The 21,752-nt window shown below is 26.7% G+C and overlaps 1 protein-coding gene across 3 annotated transcripts in view; it reads right to left on the bottom strand.

The window, feature by feature from the left end:
• Positions 1-21,752, bottom strand: part of LOC107161766 (bestrophin-4-like) — a 27,787-nt gene extending 6,035 nt beyond the window's left edge. The window contains exons 1-6 of one of the 3 annotated variants that reach the window (XM_089218114.1): positions 21,429-21,752; positions 21,143-21,367; positions 3,650-3,760; positions 2,835-3,006; positions 2,580-2,709; positions 1,472-1,713 (exon numbers count right to left, since the gene is read on the bottom strand). In XM_089218114.1, coding sequence (XP_089074240.1) covers positions 1,472-1,713; positions 2,580-2,709; positions 2,835-3,006; positions 3,650-3,760; positions 21,143-21,213 — 726 coding nt within the window. In that variant the 5' untranslated portion in view covers positions 21,214-21,367; positions 21,429-21,752. Of the gene's footprint in view, positions 1-1,471; positions 1,714-2,579; positions 2,710-2,834; positions 3,007-3,649; positions 3,761-21,142 lie in introns of all 3 variants that reach the window. The other 2 variants (XM_089218116.1, XM_089218115.1) reach the window with 2 other exon arrangements.

Here is a 21,752-nt window from a genome sequence, read left to right as displayed (position 1 = left end):
CCTACGTGGGCGCCACTGGCTACAGCTTAGGGCGCAGTATTATTATTATAATAAGGGTGCTATATATAGTCTTATCTTCAGTTAGACCAAAAAAATATTCATAATATAAAATCATATCAATAACTGATGAGAAATAATATAAAAACATAAATTGAGATAAATACTGGAAAATATTTGGAATGCCATACAGTATACACGAATAGACACCGCCTGTTATTTGTGATTTATATATGTTGAAAAAAATACAATAAAATATTAAATAATAAATACAATACTCAAATAGTTGCTGTAATAACTGTTATTATTTTATAAAATTAAATATACCTAATTGTAATTTTTTGAAATAGTGAATTGTAGTCATTTTAATATAAGTGGATCTACCAATATTTTACTTAAATAATAATCAAAAATTGATTTTTCATATAGTTGTTAATTTCATAATTTTTATTTTTGCTGATTTTATATAATATGTTCAGACGTCTTATATAATATGATTTTGTTTGTTTTTTTAAATTCATATGAAAACAACAATTTATCAAGGCAAGCTTTAGTGAATGTTGTGTTAATAGTTTTTAATGAAACGATTTAAAACTAACAGTTGTACGTTCCGATGATATTAAGCCATCATGTGTGGTTTAAGGAACCTGTACAACAAATATTGTTTTAGCTATTTTGTAGAATTTAAAATTGCAATAATATACGATAATGGACACATACTAATTATGCAATCACAGCAATACATTTTTTTTAGTTTAATTTGATTTATAATAAAATATTTATCTTCATATAGTAGGTATTGAATAATATTATTCATTATTATTAATGATCAAATGATAATTTTTGTACTGTTTGTTAAATTTTTTTTTTTTTACTGTTATTAGGATAGTACGCATTGAGATAAGACAATGCGTTTTTATGAGTTAAAAAAACAATATACATTAAAAAATAGACGGCATAACTAAGTAAATTCCCCATAAAACCTATAATAGTTTACATATTTATGTTAATATTTATTATTTAGACTTAAGAATATAATTATAAATTAAAAACGACTTGAGTGCAGTACAATAAACAGCTAATTACCAACGGACAGCGGAATATTGAATATGAAAACCAATTAAATACAATTTATATTATTATTATTATAGGATCACTGATGACTGCAGATGAGCTCATTGCTTATTATGATGTGATCAAATGTGGAATTCGAAGCTTTTTCTACTTATTAAGTACAAATCCAATCAAGGTACCTACAAGGCTACAATAAATAATATGTCCGAAGCAGAAAGGATATAATAATATGTCAATACGACTTTTTTTCTCGCGTTAGGGTTAAGTGTTAGTCTTTAAAAAGTACACAACAGTCATGTTATCAGGCTTTAATTATATAGATTTCTGCAAAAAAAAAAAAAAACAAGAAAGCAAAAACGACACATTTCACAGATTTTATTAAATATAATACACACGTTACCTGCGTATAAACTAGTGGCACGCTTATTGAATCGTAATTGAGTAACAAACCGCACTGACCGCGAAATGTGTTCAACTCGTCAATAATCGTTTTTACTGCGAAATCGTCGCGGATCCGTCCTTCTTTCCTCGCCCGAGTAACTATGCTCGTCGCCCACACGACTGGCAACCAGTGTTTAGAGTGTCTGGGAAACTTGTCGTTTAAATCCAATACGATAGTTTTTTCGTTTTCCAACAATAAACCTGTACAACAAACAACAATAACGCGTATAATATAAATGGGAATATATAATTACAGTTACGGATTCAAGAGAGGTACATAGGGGCATGTGCCACCTGTTAATTTTTTACCAACAATTTTTTTTATCTAACTACGACTGTCATATAAATGAATAAATTAGTAAATAAGAATAATACTACCAACTATTAATTATTTAAATCATTATGTTTGTATTGAAACTGATAAAACAGCTTTTATTGCAGCTTTAGTATCTTATCGATACCTATTTATAATTATAACCATAAACTATTAATTAAAATTAAAATTATAGAATTTGTATGTGCCCTCCCTGCTAAAAATCGAAGATCCGTCCCTGTAAAGGTATAGGTACATATTATATTAATTATTTTATCTGTTAGGGAAATGATTGGCATATTATAGGGATCCAAGATTTATTTATTTTTAGATATGGGAGATTTTAAATCATACCTAAAATACTTATAATTTACATCGGTGTTAATTTGGGAGCAAGGGGACTTATGTTAGCAATTAACAAAACTTCTGTTCTAACACATTATTCAAATACGAGACAATCCCGTTTCTAACATATATGTATGTATATATATAATATAAACTATATGGGGGGTGACCAACTTGCGGCTTTCTTAAAAAAAAAAACCCAATATTTACTCATATTAACGATAAAACACGATAACATTATAAAATGTATTTATAACGATTTTGGCTTTTGATATCATTGTATTTATCCATGCGGCTCGTGTGGTTAGGTTAGGTTAGGTTCATTCATCGTGTTGGCCATCCCTGTACTATGTTTGTTATATATAGGTACACTATAATACATGATGGTAATAAGTCCAATAATACTTACCCGCTTCAACAAAATGATCCAGCGTAGGAAAGCGCTTCTTTACTCTAGGGCTGATGTTAGAGAATACCATTGTCAGACCCAAACAGACATACCGCATGATCGTTCGTCTCATCAATCTCCCTCTTTCGTCCTATACGGTTTTACAACGAATATTTGTTTAAATCCAGCGTACCGGTATATGGCGGTATATTTAGATAGTCACGTAACGTGATTTATACGTATGTGCATAGTGTTGTTGAAATAAATTGTTCGTACCTGTCCGTGAATATGCGAACTCACGTAAACTGCTATTGGATCAGGCCATGGAATCGAACAGTATTGGTCCCACCACCGTTGCATTATTATGGATATATAAAATCCCAGCACAAAAGACAACGGTATCAAGTCGCTGTATGTTTCACAATAATCCGATATGCTTTCAAATATTCTTGAATGAAACATAATTCACAAAATTTTAAAATTTTGATGCGAAACGCACATATTAAAAAATAAACTATTAAAAATACTATTGCCAAAAATTGCACAACATTTTTATCACTTAATGGTTCACTTAAATTAAATGTACCAATAATGGACTCATAAATCATATTTATGGACCATTAGCTCACTATATCGATTCATTAAAATATTGTATGCCTACTAATGGTTGCTTATGAAACTCGATAGAATTAAATATATTATTTTAATTAATTAAAAAAACAAATATTTTTAACCAATCAATATAAACTGTAATAGAGTATGAAAAAGCTTAAAACTTGGACACGAAACTTCTTTATTTTTATCGAATTCTCGTTGTTATAGACCTTTTGTTTAAATGCATATTTATATATTGTAAGACACTGTAAGTAAATACATAAATTAGGTAGTAAAAATCCGAAGGATATCTATAATATTGTTTGGTATACTACTTATAGTTTATACTAAAAAACATAACCGTTAACAATTTTAATTTCAGTATCTTTCTATTCGTTTTAGGATTATAATTGCAATGTTTTTATTCAATATATAGATGTAATATTGAATTAGCCCTAAATAGTTTAAATTTAAATATCACTACGAGGAACACTTACCGTTTTTGTTGTGGATTCAATACAAAACGATAAGTCAAATTTAGTGTATAATAACAAACAAGGAATGCAGCCAAATCGGGCCACACTAACTTGTATATACTTCCTCGCCACCTAAAAATCAATAAAATCATTATTTTATGTTTGAAAAAAAAACAACAAAGACATAAAATATTAAAATAAAATTAATGCTCGGACTTCATCATTAACTTCTAGCTCTAGGTGCTGTACCGTATTGTTTGGTTATCATTAGTATATTTTTATTTATATTGTATTAATGTGGTCTCGTCTATACAAACTAAAATCTCACGTTTTGAACAAAATTTAATATTATGTTTTATTGAATTATCATGCTATACAGGTAGGGGAAGACGGGGTATTACCGTATGCGGGGCAAAATCGTATTATCGGAATATTATCAATAATTTTTATCGTAGAAGTAAACTGAATACAACGATTTGAAACGTTTTGTTTGTTTATTTATTGAATATGACAGTACACGTGTTTTAATATCACGTTTTTTAAAATAAATACGTTTTATATTTTTACATTCAATTACTAAAATATTATCAAAATTTCAAACAGTGAATTTTTATATGCGAAAAAATTGTTCAGGTATGCCATATTAATTATTCAATAGCTAATTAAGTGTAATTTACATTTTTAGTATAAATACATTCATTTATTAATTTAATGTTTGCAGTGCCGTCCCTAGGCAAGGGCGAGCGGGGTTCCGCGCTTTGGGCTTCTCATTTAGGCCCCGCGCTCACACACATGAAAAATCCCAAGTTTTCTTTATTATAAGTACAACAATTTACATAATATATTACATATTATTTAATTTGAAATTTTATTAATTAAATTAAATTAAAAACGAAAAAATTAAATAATATTAATAAAGTAAGCAAAACTCTGCAAAATGAAAAAATTTCAATTGATTTTGCTGTAAGCAATTTGAAAGGCCTGAAACAGTTTAAGTATCGTGAAAATGAATTTAATGAAGCAGAAGAAGAAGCTATTCATATTTGCAAACAAATTTATATAACACCAGAGTTTAAATCTATAAAAGAAGAAGTTTATAGAAACAAATGTTTAGTTATGAAAGCTCTCCTGTATTATGCTCAACAAATGAAGAAGAATGTTTTGTCAACGCTTATTTTTCCAATTTTAGATCAAGGAATTGTATCTATAAATCAACGATTCACCCACTTAGATCATTTTAACAATTATTTTGGATTTCTGTTTGATATTGGTAATCTATATCGACGGCTGATTCAAATATATTGTTAAAAAGTTGCCATGACTTACAGATTATGTTACAAATAGGGAAAAACACGGACATTATTGGAGTGGAATTATATGATGAACTTTGTCTTCTTTCAGAAATAACTGATAAAGGTACCTCACCTTTAAGAGTCTTACAAAAAATCCTTTGCAATAGTGTTGGTGATGTTTATCCTAATGTTGCTATAGCAATAAGGATTGTGCTCACATTACCAGTTACAACAGTAACAGCTGAAAGATCGTTTTCAAAATTAAAGTTGGTAAAAAATTACCTAAGAACACTAAGTCAAGAGAAAACTAAAAATTTAGCAATAATATATTCTAAAGAACGTGAAATAGTAGATGAATTGTATTTGGATGATGTTATTTGCACATTTGCTGATCTCAAATCAAGAAAAGTCAATTTTTAATTATTGTTATTTCTGTCGTTACCTATAATAAATAATGTTAACAATCTATTATAAAAATATACAGCAATTTAATCATAGATAATGTATACTTGTGTTTGGTGCAAAATGGTTATGTGAGGTACTGGTAAAGATAATAGGTAAAAATACTTTACATACTGAATAAGGGTGCCTGCAAAAATGTAAATGAGTATGAATTTCTTTTTTGTGGGCCCCGCTAAAAGAGTTTTTGCCCCGGGCCTCGCAAATTGTAAGGACGGCCCTGAATGTTTGATATGAAGCTCGATAACTTTTAATAGTCTTGTGGGGCAAAATCGTATGGTTATACATTATATATAATAACTATATAGGTACTCAGGTAAGTTGTATTTGTTGTACTACTGCCAATGGGAGTAGGTTTTATCATCGCATGTTGTGTTGTGTTATTAATTTGTTGACATTTTGATGAATTGAAAACAATGTTTAGGTACATTTTTAATTAATGAAAATGAAATCATACATAACTTACTACCTACTGTCTAATTTTAGTTAAACTTTACAAGTTAATTAAATAAAAGTCTAATACCAATTAATAATTTACCAATAAATATAATGAACTGTGTTTTGGTATAACAATTACCCTCATACGATTTTGCCCTAGAGTACATACGGATTTACCCCGCACCTGGGGTAAATCCGTATTTTTATCAAAAAAGTAAAACGCAAATTAAACAAATTTAAAAAAAAAATAGAAAAAAGTTTCGAATACAAGTTATAAACCATAAGTTTTTCTATATATACCAGTTTAAAAAATTTAATTTCGTTAAAAATTGCATGATTTATAAGTCGTGGAAGCTTAACCGTACGGTACTGCACCGCCTTCCCCTATATCAATGTTAATATACATTATTAACAGTCTTATTCTATCGACTTAGTGAACAAATGTGCTTATTTTTAACAACTAAGATAAAATATCAACTAAATATCAACGTTTAAATTATTACAATATATCCAGACAATTGCGTGTCTTAAAAAATAGTATTATTTTGTGGTTTGTGGGATAACGAATTTGTAAAATGATTAGCTTTTATATAGATAAACGTCAAATTTTAGCGATTTGCGTGGGTTTAGCAAATCTACTGAAATGAAAAGGCCAATCTATTGTAAACACTACTTGAGTCATTTCAACAGTTGTTAATTATTGTATAAAATACTTGCGGGTAGTCGGGATGTGAAATGAGCGTTTACGTTATCTGATTGAAATGGTCGAAACACGTTGTTTGAACATGTTCAACGTGAGAACGTTATTATTCGTGATGATTATCGTAATTAATTTTATGTATCACATGCGTTACAATAGTGAATAGTGTAGGTATGCGTGCAATTCAATCGGACGACTGCAGTAGTGCAGTGTCGTGTTAGCAGTTACGATTTGGCAGAGCGTCTGAACAAATTTTTTTTGTTTGTTTGTTTTTTTTTTTGCGGCAATTGTTCTCAAACTGGATCTCATGGACCCTCTGTTGCCGGGTTTGCAGACAAGGTACAACAGTTTAAATAATGTACTCGGTCGGGTAGCAGCAACTAGCAAATATAATTCTGGTGAAATTGATGGACGAAAATAAACGTTAAACTGTACTTTATACTTGTAAACGCAGAGTGATTGAGGTTTGATTTATTTTCTTGACTCGTATATACGCGACAATGCGTATATTGATATGACGACGATCTTATAATCACAATCAGTGATACCAAAACGCTTATATTAGTGTATTATTAATATCAAAAACTCGAGAATTTAGTGTAAACATTTCATAATGGGTGTATACAAATAATATCATCCAGATACAAATCGATAACATGGCTTGCATTAGTTTATGAAATTAATTAGTTTGCGACCGTGACTATATTATATTTTATAGGTGTATTCAATTTAAAAAAAAAAATGAGAACCATTGTTGTGCAATGGCCGCTATGCCAAGTTATTTGGCGACGGCTGTTGTACATCTATATTGATTTCATAAACAAAATCTTTCTCAAATGTTCATTGATAAATGAAAAAACACATTATAACATATAGGTTCATAAGTTTACCACGCTATATCTAGGTCTATCCAGGGATTCTGACTTAGAAAGGTTGAGCGTTCCATGTTGTACGTTGTACTTATTTATGATTAGGTACTATGTATTTTTGTAATACGTAAATACCTATACTATCTACTCGTATATCGCATGTGTTTATAAACTGTTTAATTTTGTAAACTTGCAATGACAATAAGACATTTTAATTTAAAATAAAATAATATTAATCATCTAAATTTCATGTATATTCAAGCTCTAACACAATTTTTTTTGTATTATACAACGTGGAGTTTCAGTAGTGTGGTGCATGTAGTTCTATATTACTACTTTTGAAGTGCTACTTATTCATAAAGCTTATTATTATTTTTTTTTTAACAAATACTTTTGAACATAATGAATAAAATGTAAATTTTATAAATTATACAAAAGATAATTTTAAGAAAAATTGTTGTTTTAGACTGTTTTATAGGACGCCGTACCCGAATGTGTCAACTTTGTCTTACACACGCGTATCTTAGAGAAATAAATGACACAATGAAGAACATAAACTCATGATTACAGTTTTTCTTCATATTTTTATTTAAAAATGAGTTATACGTACTAATATAATTCATTTTTGTATTCATAATATTATATAAATCGTTTTAAAATAAAAACATGTAAAATCTATAAGATATAGATAAACATTAGTAATAACACTAATAACTAATAATGGTATGGTACATGCTATTTTACCCGTGTCTTCGACTGAGAAAACACCTTCTGTTAAGATACGTATAATAACTGTGCCACAATGTATCAACTATCAATTAGCTATATTCAAATATGAAACCATAAACATTATTCCAATATCTATGTATTAAGTAAGTACAGTTTATTGAATAAAATGAAAAAAATCTAAAAATTTTATTTTTATCACTAATTTACATTAATTTTACTCAAGTTTTACTTAAAAAATTTGATTAAACGACACTTTTCGGGAGCTACTATTATAGAAATAGAAGAATGGGAACCTCCAATTTAAATTTTAAGCCTTGGCTATATCATGGAAAATATAACAAATATTTTTTATATTTATCTTCTACATTTTTTTAGATAAAATATTATTTTATGTAAAAATTGTAGTTCAAAAATATTTATTCTTTTTCCACATTTATAAAATAAAATAAAAAACAGTTGATATCAATTTTTGATTTTAAAATGATTGTGCCTACCTAACTAACAATTTTTATTTTAAAATCATCAAAATTTAAAGAATATTCTTACATACATTATAAAATAAACATGTAATAATATTATATAATTCTATTAAATTTAAATTATTAAAATTATTTTACAATAGATTTGAGTAGAGTAATTTATAATTAATTATCTATATTCATAGCATAACTGCATACGAGTAAGTGTTTATTGTACCTACTATATTATAAGTACCTATAGGTGCTAGGTAAGTCACATATTTTAAACAGTTATAATTTATAAATTATAATACAATTAATAAGCATTAAGCACTTATTATAACATCTATATTAGATAGTATTGTCTAAAAAAAGAACTCAAGATTGGTATCACACAAAATAAAAATTTACATCGAAATTTATGTACTAAAAAAATGTTTACAAAGTTTGTTTATATTTTATTATGAATAATCTTTGTTTTTAAATTATATAATTGAAGGTGGATACAATAGTAAAAAATTATCTAATGTGTATACCAACTATGTGATTATGTGAACTATGTATAGAGAACTAACGCAGCCCCTATTTTTTTTATAGCTGAGTCCATATAATTATATAATATATTATATATATGCTCAAAAATCTATAGTATATAAATATGTACTATTAGAAATTAAACACATAGAAACTGGAGTTTACAAGTTGCACTTAAAAGTGACCTTTTCTATACACCAATAAATTACGTTAATTTTTTTTAGAGTTTATAATTACGTTAATTAATGATGATTGATCATAACTCATTTAAATTTAAAATAATGTTTATTATATTTAGTATAACTTAAGTTACTTCACTTAAATATAAACACTAAATATATATAATAACGAATACTTATTAAGTATCTATTATAAATAAAATGAAATGAAAGACAATTATCTCTGATAATAAATAATACTAGTATTTATGCTATCATACAATTTATTATAGAAGTATCAATTAGAATTATACTATCATTATTACTGTAATTACTGACATTACCCCATATTATAAACATATAAAACAAATAGTACCTATTGTGGAGTGAAATGAACTGATTCTCGGCTGATAAATATCTGGATTACATTATAGGTTTATTTATAAGTACCCGATGTATTAATCAAATCCATACTTGTGCATGTTGGTTAAGTGATATTTCTTAAAAGTCCCGAAACTACTAAAGAATATTTACAGCTTATCAGCTATATTAACATTTTAAATGCAAATTTATATGTTTTTTTTTTTTTAAACCAAACATTTGTAATCAATCATTTAGAAATATTATATTGATTAATACAAAATAAGTTTTAATTTACAAATATATTTTTCATACCTGAATGTAAAATTAAATATAAGAGTAATTAATTGGCTTACTGGCTGTAAAATATAAAGAGCGCAATTTGTATAATAATCTTAAAATATTATGTTTGAGCAAAACTGGCCTATGGCCATGACCTTTCAAGATTTTTAAAAATAAAATTATGGCTACAGTAAGTTTGTAAATCGTAAGAACAGTATATATTATCCATAATAAATCAACTACAGTGTTCTGTTTACCGTTACTTTTATTAATTATTTCAGTTATATAAACTTAATATTATTGTATTATATTTACAATTTTATAGGCACAAATCATTTTTTAAATTTAAATTTTATTTCTTTGTCCTCTGACGACCCTGTACACAAAAAAAAAAAAAAATTGTTTGATTTTCGTGAGCAAAGACGATAACCATAGTATCAAAATCTTTAAGGGTTGAAAAACAGAATAATTCCCTTAGAATAATATTATGTGTACAATGTGCAAAATTGTTCCATTTGGTTCATTAGTTTCTAACCAATTAAATAAGTTTATCATCACCATACAGATTACATTAAATTTAGTAGTAGTTATATGTAGATATATAGATTAAAAATAGTGTTAATATTTCTAATTATGTATAAAAAATCTACATACTGCTAAATTTTGATTGTAAAAGTTTCAGATAACTTCAATGAATTAAATTTAAATTGTTTAACATGCATTTAAAAATTGTATTCCAAATGATGAAATAATGAAATGTTTAGGTTTATGTCCATTATCGTATTGAAGAATGAATAAAAAATAAAAAAAAAGCGGGTAAGTCGTGTATGTCGCTCTGCTGTACAGTAGGTTACAAGAGGGTTACTGTAATGGATGGAATTAAATTTGAATCCAATGATATTATATCATTGTATACAAAAAACGATTCTGAGCGAAGACGGTTTATCTGTCTAGGATATATTATAGATTATTAAAAATTTTCAAATCTTAGATTTAAAAAGAAAAACTTTTATGAATTTCTATCTAAGATAATTTGAACATTGCCGTAATTTTTACGTATTTAGTCAAAATTTGAACTTTAAATGCTTATAAAAAAAAATTGTGACTATGTATTTCTTTTATTTTTCAATTGATATTGTAAAAATATATAATGAACCTTGTATTAAATTTTCAAATCTTAGAATTAAAAAGGAAAACTTTTATGAATTTCTATCTAAGATAATTTGAACATTGCCGTAATTTTTACGTATTTAGTCAAAATTTGAACTTTAAATGCTTATAAAAAAAAATCGTGCCTACGAAATTTTAATATTTTTTAACTTCTATTGTTACAATGTGTTAGAAGCCTTGTATTAAATTTTCAAGCTTTTCTACCGAACAAATAAATTTTTATCGATATTTATAGAAAAAAAAAACTAAAAAAGTTGAAAAATTAAAATGTCAGTAAACAGTTTAAAACAAATCTAAATATTTTGAAAATTTTATCAAATATATAAAACGCCTATATAAACATTCAGTCAAAATTTCAAGTATCTGCGGTAATTTGTTTTAGAGTTACACCAAAATAAGGAAATCACTAAAAGTGAAAATCCAATGTTGTAAAAATTTTAATTTCAAATGCTCATAAAAATTTAATTTGAATTTCCGGTGGAATTTTTATTTGTGATAAAGATTGAAAAACTTGTAAGGAATCTTGTATTAAATTTTTAAATCTTAGATTTAAAAAGAAAATTTTTTATGAATTTCTAGCTTAAAATAATTTGTGAATTTTCGTGATTTTTACGTATTTTGTCAAAATTCAAACTTTGAATGCTTATAAAAAAAAATTGTGGCTATGAATTTCTTTTATTTTTCAACTGCTATTGTAACAATATGTTAAGAGCCTTGTATTAAATTTTCAAGCTTTTCTGCCTAACAAATAAATTTTTATCGATATTAATTTTTAAAAAACTAATAATGATCGAAAATTTGAAATGCCTATGAATAGTTCAACTTAAGTCGAAATTTTTTGAAAATTGCATGATGGATAGAATATACTTATATAAACATTAGGTGAAAATTTCATGTATCTATGGTCATTTGTTTTAAAGTTACATCAAAAACCAAAATCGATTTTGTCGAAAAATGAGTGTGTGTAAAATTTCCCGTTTTTCCCTTAATTTTTAGTTTGTTTTTCTCAATTATTTAGAAAAGTATTAAGAATTTTTTACTTTTGACCCCCCAAAGTATCAACTAGATTCACTTTCTGATCGAACGAGGTACTGAAGTCAAAAATCGAAGCTTTTTTACTGCCCCAAAACGTGATGACAGACAAAAAAAAAAAACACACATCGTGGTAAAATCAATACATTCATCGCTCCGCTCAGAATCTAAAATAAATATTTTGTATTTATATATGTATACTATTTTTTCTTTGTGTGTCTGTCATCACGTTTTGGGACAGAAAAAGTGCTTTGATTTTTGACTTCAGTACATCGTTCGATCAGAAAGTGAATCTAATTGGTACTTTGGGGGGGGGGGGGGGAGGGTCAAAAGTAAAAAACTCTCAATACTTTTCTAAATAATCGAGAAAAACGGGAAATTTTACGCACAATCAGTTTTCGACAAAATCGATTTTGGTTTTTGATGTAACTTTAAAACAAATGACAATATATGTCTATAGATACATGAAATTTTCACCAGTAGTTTCACAAGTATTTTTTATCCACCATGCAATTTTCAAAAATTTTTGACTTAAGTTAAATTATTCATAGGTATTTCAATTTTCGATCATTATTTAGTTTTTTTTTAAATTAATATCGATAAAAATTTACTTTTTTGGTACAAGATCTTTAAAATTTAATACAAGGCTCTTAACATATTGTTACAATAACAGTTGAAAAATAAAATAAATCCATAGTCACAATATTTTTTTACAAGCATTCAAAGTTTGAATTTTTACAATATACGTAAAAATCACAAAAATTCGCAAATTATTTTAAGCTAGAAAATTCATAAAAAATTTTCTTTTTAAATCAAAGATTTGAAAATTTTTAATAATCTATAATATATCCTAGGCAGATAAACCGTTTCCACTCAGAATCGATTTTCGTATATAATGATATAATATCATTGGATTAAAATTTAATTCCATCCATTACAGTAACCCACTTGTAACCTACTGTAGGTACAGCAGAGTGACATCCACGACTCACCCGCTTTTTTTTTGATCAGTGTTACTTTTAGAAAGTGCCCATCGATGGGTGGCTGCTTTCATCAAATGTTCGATGTCAATCAAACTCACAGCAAATATGCTTATTGTATATGTGTCTAGTCTGATACAAATTGTGTATTACGTTTAAAAATAAAAAAGTGTTACTATAAAAAAAACTAACCTTAGATGTACTTTCACAGAATGTTTCTATTATCTATACCCATGCATTATAACATTTTCGAAATATTGTAATTATTTTTGATCTATTTATAACGAGATTTATAACTATAAGTATAAGAAAATGTCGAGATTTACAATTATTTATTTTAATTATTGTCGTCTTGTCGATGAAAATCTTTTTTTCCCAGTCGTAAAACTTGAAAATATAATAGGTACAACATTACTATTATATTTTTGTTGGTAAAAATTAAAAAAAGTTAAGCGTAAATCTACAACAATATTTAATTAGCTTCCGAATATTGAATTTTGACAAAATTCATCAAAATCATGAAAATTGGGAATTTCTTTGTGTTAAAAATTAGTTAGGTTGATTTAAATAATAATTTTTTTATATTTATATATTTAAGCTTTGAGAATTTAAAGCAGGATTCCCCATAAGTTCTCCTACAATAAGTAAAAGTTTACAAGAAAGTCAAATTAACTTTTTACGAGTACTTAAAGAAAAACATGGGATATATTCACATATAAATTAACAAATTCGTATTCAAAAATGTTTTTATTTTGTTGTCATTCAAACAATTATAGGTAATCATAGTCCATACACACATTTTAAATTTAAATTTCTTTTAGTTTTTTTTTAATGTCAATAAAATTGTGTTTAACGTGTCAAAAAGCTTGAAAATTTAATATAAGGTTCCTCATAAGTCATAAGTTTAAAGTTTTTGAATGGTAGTTGTAAAATATTAAATAAGCGCATATATATAACACGATTTTTTATAAGCACTTAAAGATCATTTTTTTTTACAAAATTCAGTATTATCTCGAAAATGTTCTTATTATTTTGTAATCAAAAAATATTAAAATTTAAAATAACTTTAAAGTTATATACCTATATAGTAAAATTTAAAGTTCAAATATTGAAAAATTATTCAAAATTATGAATTACCTAATTTAAAAATAGTATTCTTAGATACTTGAAAGTTATATATAAATTATAAGTATTATATTTTATACAAGAAATGATACTATCAAATGTATCTAAAGGTTTATTTAAATTACTTTATTACTTATAATGTCTAATACTAATAATAAAAACAATACATTTAATTTGATAGCAATAATATCATACAAATATATACTTATGGACTATAGTAATACATAGGCCGACAAAACTATCTTAGCTAAGAATCGTTTTTCGTACACATACAGTAATTTTATATCATTAAATTAAAATTTAACACATCAATGTTCCATTACACGACATCTTGTATACAGCAGAGCGTCCTCCACTTGCCCATCTATTTTTAAAATAATTATTCGTTCCTTTTGGTATGGTTATACATTATTTACCTTTCTGTTTGTAACCTGTTAGCTATATTTAATAAGTGTGTCTATACTTAAATTTTTTATTAGTGTATTCGTGTTTGCTGTTTGGTTATATCAATGTAGATTATACATATACCTAGACACCTAGTTGTATATAGGTATTATATAACTTTATTTTATTCATAATAACGGACTTAAAGTCCAAATCACAAAAAATAATTTACAGCAGTTATTGATGTAACGAATGTTTTTAATCGAAAATTGAAATATTATTATTATGTAAAAAAAAAAAAAAAATATTAGATGTACATGGGGAAGTCTATAGTGTCCTTCAGAGTATTTCATTAGATTAATAGTATATTTATAAGGGAGGTATATGCAAGAAATTTAGAATATAAAATAACTTTTGGTTTCTAATAGTATGAGGACTTACATATATTATAATTAATTTGGCTTAAAATAAAATTGTCATCAATTTAATATAATTTACTTTATAGTATATTAATATGTAAGTATACGCAATGAAGTTTATTTTTGTTTCTATAACCCATTTTCTAGCTGAGCTTTTTTAAATAATTGTTCGTAATACGCTTTTGTGTTACCACTTCTTTTTCTTAATTAATTGCCTTATTCAAGGAAAATAGACAATGTAATTTTTGTTGTGAGCAATCAGTCGTAACAGTCGTATGAACTTACATAGTGGGAGAAAGCAGATAATATTGTTGGTTGACGTATTTAATATTGAAATTATGTATTGTGGTATAATCGTATCAGCAGAAGAGTAAATGACCAATGATAATAAATATAAACATTAAACATACTATGTAATAATATGCAATTTAGGAATTAAATAATATTTAGCTATAGCCCTATGATAGCCTATAGGTAAAAAATGAGACACAAATAATATAGATTTAGTTAAAAGTTAAATAAAAATGTAAGAATATGGTTAATTCTACTATCTGTATTGAACACAACAGTCAGCAGTATTCGATTCAAAGCGATTAATTTATAAGATGCTATTATGATCTTTTATAATAAAATATATTACCTAAAGTAGGTACTATAATAGGCAGACACGTGTAAGTGTTATTTAGGCGTTGAATCGTGTTTTGATTTATTATTACAAATTTGTAGTGAATAACCTTAGATTCAATCATCAATCATTATTTCCTGAAGTATTGAAGGTTTTTTTTATTACTATGACAACGACTGTGTTATAGTTTCCAATAATTATTTGATTATTATTATTTATTATTTTTACGTATTTTGTCAAAATTTGTGATCCAAAAGCTCATGAATATTGTTATGGATTTACGCTCAAATTTTGTTTTAATTTCCACTAACAAAAACTTACAAGGAACCTTGTATTAAATTTTCAATTTTTTTGGCAGATTAAAAACGTCTTATCAATATTAATTAAAAAAACTAAAACTTGTATATACCTATAGATAACTCATCATGAGTCAAAATATTTTGAAAATTGTATAATGTATAAAAAATTTGTATACAAATATTCAGTGAAAATTGCATGTCGAATTAATGTTGAACAAATCGAAACATTACTTTGACCGCTTATTATATGTAGAGATACCTACAAAATAAAAACAATCATACATCATAGTAAAACCAATAAATTGATCACTGCTCAGAACCTAAAATCTAAAATGTGAGAAAGTCGATCTCAATTAAACTTGTTTACAAATTCGAATTCAGAATTCCTACCGCTTAACTATATGAATAATCAATTGGTACGTTTGGCAATGAACTATAATGAAAATCCTACGCCAACCCTGTGTTAGAGAAAGAAAGAACATCACGGTAACGAATCCCTTTAGTATAATAAATGTGTAGGTACCTATATCGTGAAGAGTGGAACTCTATTTTGCAATAAATTACAACGTTTTAATGTAACACAAACATGTTTAATTATCATCTAAGAAAAAAAATGTCAGTACCTACATTTTTATCATTATACAATGGATGGTTAGTTAATTTTATGTTTGAAATCTTTAGACTTATATGATGCATACTTAATACTTATTAGGTACTTGCTGTCAGTGTGTTTATGTATGTTCTTATATATTATACATTCTTTTGACTATAACTTTTTTATTTCAAGTACCTTATAATTATTACGTTATTTACATAATAACCTAATTAAAGTTTACTTTTTACGATAGTATTGATATGATAATTATGTACCGTCCTACCTACCAATTTATTATAATTACTAGTTAATAATATTTTTGACTATTCAAATTTTTTTTTATTATTATTTCTATCTAACCAACACACCTAATTACAAGTTACAACAATCATATTAGTATATTACGTTCTAAAATTATTTTTAAACATCTTTTACTGTATTGTAAGCTTTTAGATATAGACTATATCTAAAGATATAGATATGTACCTATACTATTTTAGAACATATACACACACCTTTGTTCATTTGTTAATAATTGTGAACACATATCATGAACCATATTATAAAAACAACACACTCTTCAAGAAGAAACATGAATAATATATTTTAATTAAAAGTAGACAATAGTCATCATAGAGAATTGTTATGATTTATGATTGAGAGAAATAAATACATATTATCCAATCCATCCTAATGATTGTAACCAACCTTGAAAATTATTTTTGTTAAAAGATAATGATATCAAACCTGATATGTAGCAATTTTAAGTTACAAGATTACAAACATTGAAATTTTAAGTTTGTAATTATACTCATGCATACAAAAAAATGTTCAAATTAATTTTTCTGCAAAAAAATACTATAATATTAAATATTTAGACTTCATAAATATATCATATTTGTTAATCAAACAATAACAGAGAACAATTCATAAATTCATAATTGATTGTCAGAGACAATGCATATTGGATATATTACTGTCTACTAACGGTATATATAATAAGTATAATAAGTATTAATTGCATAAATATTAAATAATAAATTGCATCAGTAAACAACTGTTTCATAAAAATATAATATAAGTATGTTAAAAAAATGGTGTCTATTTTTCAGTATAACAGCTGAAAACTAAAAGTGCTTAGTTCCACAATCTATATGCACTGTGATAAGTAATTTTTGAATATATATTTTATACATTTATAATTATTAAAATTATTTATTTGTTATAACTAGGTTTTGATTTTCTTTTGAATTTTTAGAGATACAAAAAATAAATAAATGTATACTTAAATGTATACCTAGTCAATTTAATTGAAAGTTTAATTAATTTTAATAGTAGTATTCTGAATTTTACAAAATAAAACATTCGAGGTTTTTGATAATAGTAACTCAAGCAAAATATTTTAAAACCGGTGTTCGATCAGTCACTTCCCCAGTACAAGGTCAATCACGCACGCTAATATAGAAAAGGCGGCTCGAACAAAGCCATTATCTTTACATTATTACATTAAATCACGTGGTCCTTCATATCGGCCAATGATCGAGTAAAATAAAAATAATAATTTGTAATAATGTATTTTTTTCATAGAGCGGCCTGTTAACAGTGCACAACCGCAATCCACTTATAACTTAGGGCAGGGGTCACCAATTAATATTTTTGAATGGTAAAATTTGGAACCTTGAAATTGTTCGCAGGCCATCAAGATTTTAAACATTCATAGATCCAACAAATATGAATAATGATCCACTATAACACCAGAATGTAGCTATAATAGTAAAACTAAAAGCTAATAAAAAAAAAAAACACCAGAATGCATAATATTATAAATTTTCACTTTTTTTATATTTTCTACTTGTCCAATAAAATGTGCTACAGGCCGCTATTTGATGACCCACTGGGTCTCTAACTTTCTTAACAAAGAGCCAGACGAGTGATGGATTTCAATGCTAAATGCATATTTTTTTGGCTGATCTTAGGAAATGCTTTCCTACTCCATAATTTGTTTCGTGTAACGAGTATTTCAAAGTTGAACATTTTATTTTTATTTTATATTATTTTCTACGTGTTTTTCATTTTTAGCATTTTTAGTATTATTATCGGGTAATCTGGTTGGATAAGTTGGCTTTGCTCTTAATGCATATTTGTTCAATATACTATTCAAAATTAGCCTGGTCAAAATATTATCTAAAGATAAATAGTTTTCTTGATATTTAAGTTATTTTTGTTTAATAGGTTTATCAGGTTTTCCCATAGGTACACATTATCAATCTTTATTTTTCGACTGTTTAAAGTTTAGTGAGAAAACTTAAGATTTTAATTTTACATTAATCTTAGGTAATATATACCTATTTGGGTGTTTTTAGAATGAATAATATTTCCCCAAAACATATGCTTGTCAAAACCATCGCAGTATTAAGTAAATCTTTAAAATTTCAGTTTTTATAATAAAGTAATAATTATATCTTATTTATTAATTTCAAATTATATATAAAAAATATATGGTATTTGTGTCGTAAATTAATTTTTAAGAGAAATTATGGCTTCTTTTATACCATATTTGTATGGTTATTGGTTTTAAGGCATTTAAATCTGGACCATGCATTTTAGAAACTTGTAAGAAAAAGCTCGGCAGATTCAGGTGAGTACCTTGGTGACTAGTCACCTTGCCTCGATTCACAAGAGGTTTCGTTTTGATTCATTAAATTTAATCTAATAAACAATAATAATGTTTAATTTAAACAACACAAACAGGAAAAACCAATGTTATAAGAGTTATACAATTCTGTAACGTAGTGTATAGGTAATAATTAATTACTTAACATTCTTACTCCGTCTTAGACACATGTAATATAGTATAAAAACATTTTCCCGTATATCACTCATTGTGATTACATTGTTGAAATTAAGGTAAAATAACAATAATAGGCTCTCTACTATAAAGAATACTATAATCAACTATAAAGAATAGCAATATCTGTGTTTGGTTTAAAGCCTTGTTAATATTTTTATTTTAAAGAAATTAATTGATGTAAAAAATAACTGAAATATTTAAAAATCTCGAAAAAAATATATTATACCTATTATTATTTATAATAATTTTAATATTCTAGTAATTGGTGATGACGACTTATTTTCAATATTTTGTCATCGTAATTCCTAAAATACAGATGATCTTAAGACGGGACTGAATGATGTATTGCGTCTGTCTTACATTCGTGCAACAGAGCAAATTCGCGTTCAGCAGTTCTAATTTTGTGTTTTTTGTTTTAGTTTTAGTTTTAAAACAAAGAGTGGATTTATCTTATATTAAAAATAAAACATTTTAATTTTTAAACAAGATATTAGCATTTTAAATTGTGATACTTCACATACTACTGCCGGGTTCCATATATAATATTATTAATCAATAATCATATAACGAATCAATAGTGATTAGTGAGGTAATGGTCCCTTAAATTTTATTCAACCATTAAATCAATAGATTCTTAATCATGCAACCCCGCACGAGTATTAAAAATTGTGCTTTAAAATTAAAATGTCAACAAAAAACTACCACACCAAACAGATAATATTCTTTAAACTATAAGTTTAATATTATGACAATTCACAATAAAATTAAAACTAACAACTCAAAATTAGATCTACCGAACTGAAATTTGCCATGTTGGACGTGACATATTCTTAAGATTAGTAATACATATTGTTTAATATGGTAAGTCAGATGTTAAATGTAACTATTTGTAAGATATGAAAATTTGTGTAACGTTCAAAAGTTATACATATGTATACATATATATATATATAATATGCGTAATGCGATAAACGGCATAGGTGGTATTTGACCAATCGTAGGTCATTTTTACTTTATAAATACAGCAATAAATTAGAAACTGTGAGGCGTTTTTAACAAACGACGGTGGTGCACTGTAATATAACTGTGAGTACAAACCTAAAAGCTAACCATAATATATATACCATTGAACAAATACAAACACACTACGAATGTGCCTATATGAAGGGAAATAGGGATAAAAAAAGCAATATACATTGTATAGCCTTTAATTAATATCAACCAATTAATCACAGGTAATTGATAATATTGTAATACACGACTACCTGTAGTACCCACTACGATAGTGGTACCCACTACGATAGTGCGACGTTTAATCGGGAGTAACACGTTTCCACCAAAAGTAGACCTTTCCTTTTCCATCAATACCCGTTTCCACCAAATGAGATGTACCTATAATTAAACCACTGCTAATTTAACAAAATAATTTGTATACTACACTTATATTAAATTCTTTAATACGGTAATAAGTTTATTTAAAATACTAATGCTGGATTTAAAAAATGATGTATTAGTGTATTTAGTTATGTATATACTGCGTCTACTTATATATATATAATTGGTTGATATTTTTTTTTTCAATCGTAGAATATAGTGGTATACAATCGTTTTTGTAAAAATGTGGTAAATAATTTTATTCGCTTTTGGTGGAAACGGGCATCGCCCGTTTAATCGTGGTGATCCAATAATGATTGTGTGTTTGTGGGTACAATATACATCTATAGATATTAAACGTGTTATGAGTTATAACCTTACCTCAATAGTAGTTTGAGAAAACATCCGAAACCCCTGCACGTGGCCACCTCCGCTGTGTAAGTAACCGTCATTGTTGTACGATATTGTCGTCACGTCGTCTTATAATATTATGTAGTCATATAATTATATTATTTATTAATTAATATAATATATTAAGACACAGTAGGTACTGCTAAAACACCGCTGCAGTTGACGAAGTGACCATACAATGTTTAACTATAATAACTAATATTATTATATTAGTCACATGATGCTCCGAACTAGGTTTGATTTATAATATTGTTACCGTTTCTTGCGGTAACTCCGGTCGAGTGATCGGCGGACGGAAGTTACGACGGTTTGGTCGTGAACTATAATATGTTTAATTACTATTGTCGTCACGATAAAGCGCAAACTATACGATTAATGCAGCCGTTCTCGATCGACACGGTGGTGAATTTTCTCTGACCAACTGCACTCGGGGGTGGTGTGGGGGAGGTTGAATGAAAAAAATTACCCGAGTACGACAAATCTACTGGCCCCGGCGTCCGACGACATCCCAACGAGTAGCGGTCACGATGTTGCAGTTGCTCGCGCGAACGTCGGCACGACACTGCGGCGGCATGTGCGC

The sequence above is a fragment of the Diuraphis noxia genome, unplaced genomic scaffold (genome assembly GCF_037042655.1).
Source record: "Diuraphis noxia isolate RWA-SAM2 unplaced genomic scaffold, SU_Dnox_SAM2 contig0001, whole genome shotgun sequence".
In the NCBI taxonomy this organism is placed as follows: domain Eukaryota; kingdom Metazoa; phylum Arthropoda; class Insecta; order Hemiptera; family Aphididae; genus Diuraphis; species Diuraphis noxia.
The sequence above is the reverse complement of the archived record's forward strand: the minus strand, read 5'-3'. Positions and strand labels throughout refer to the sequence as shown.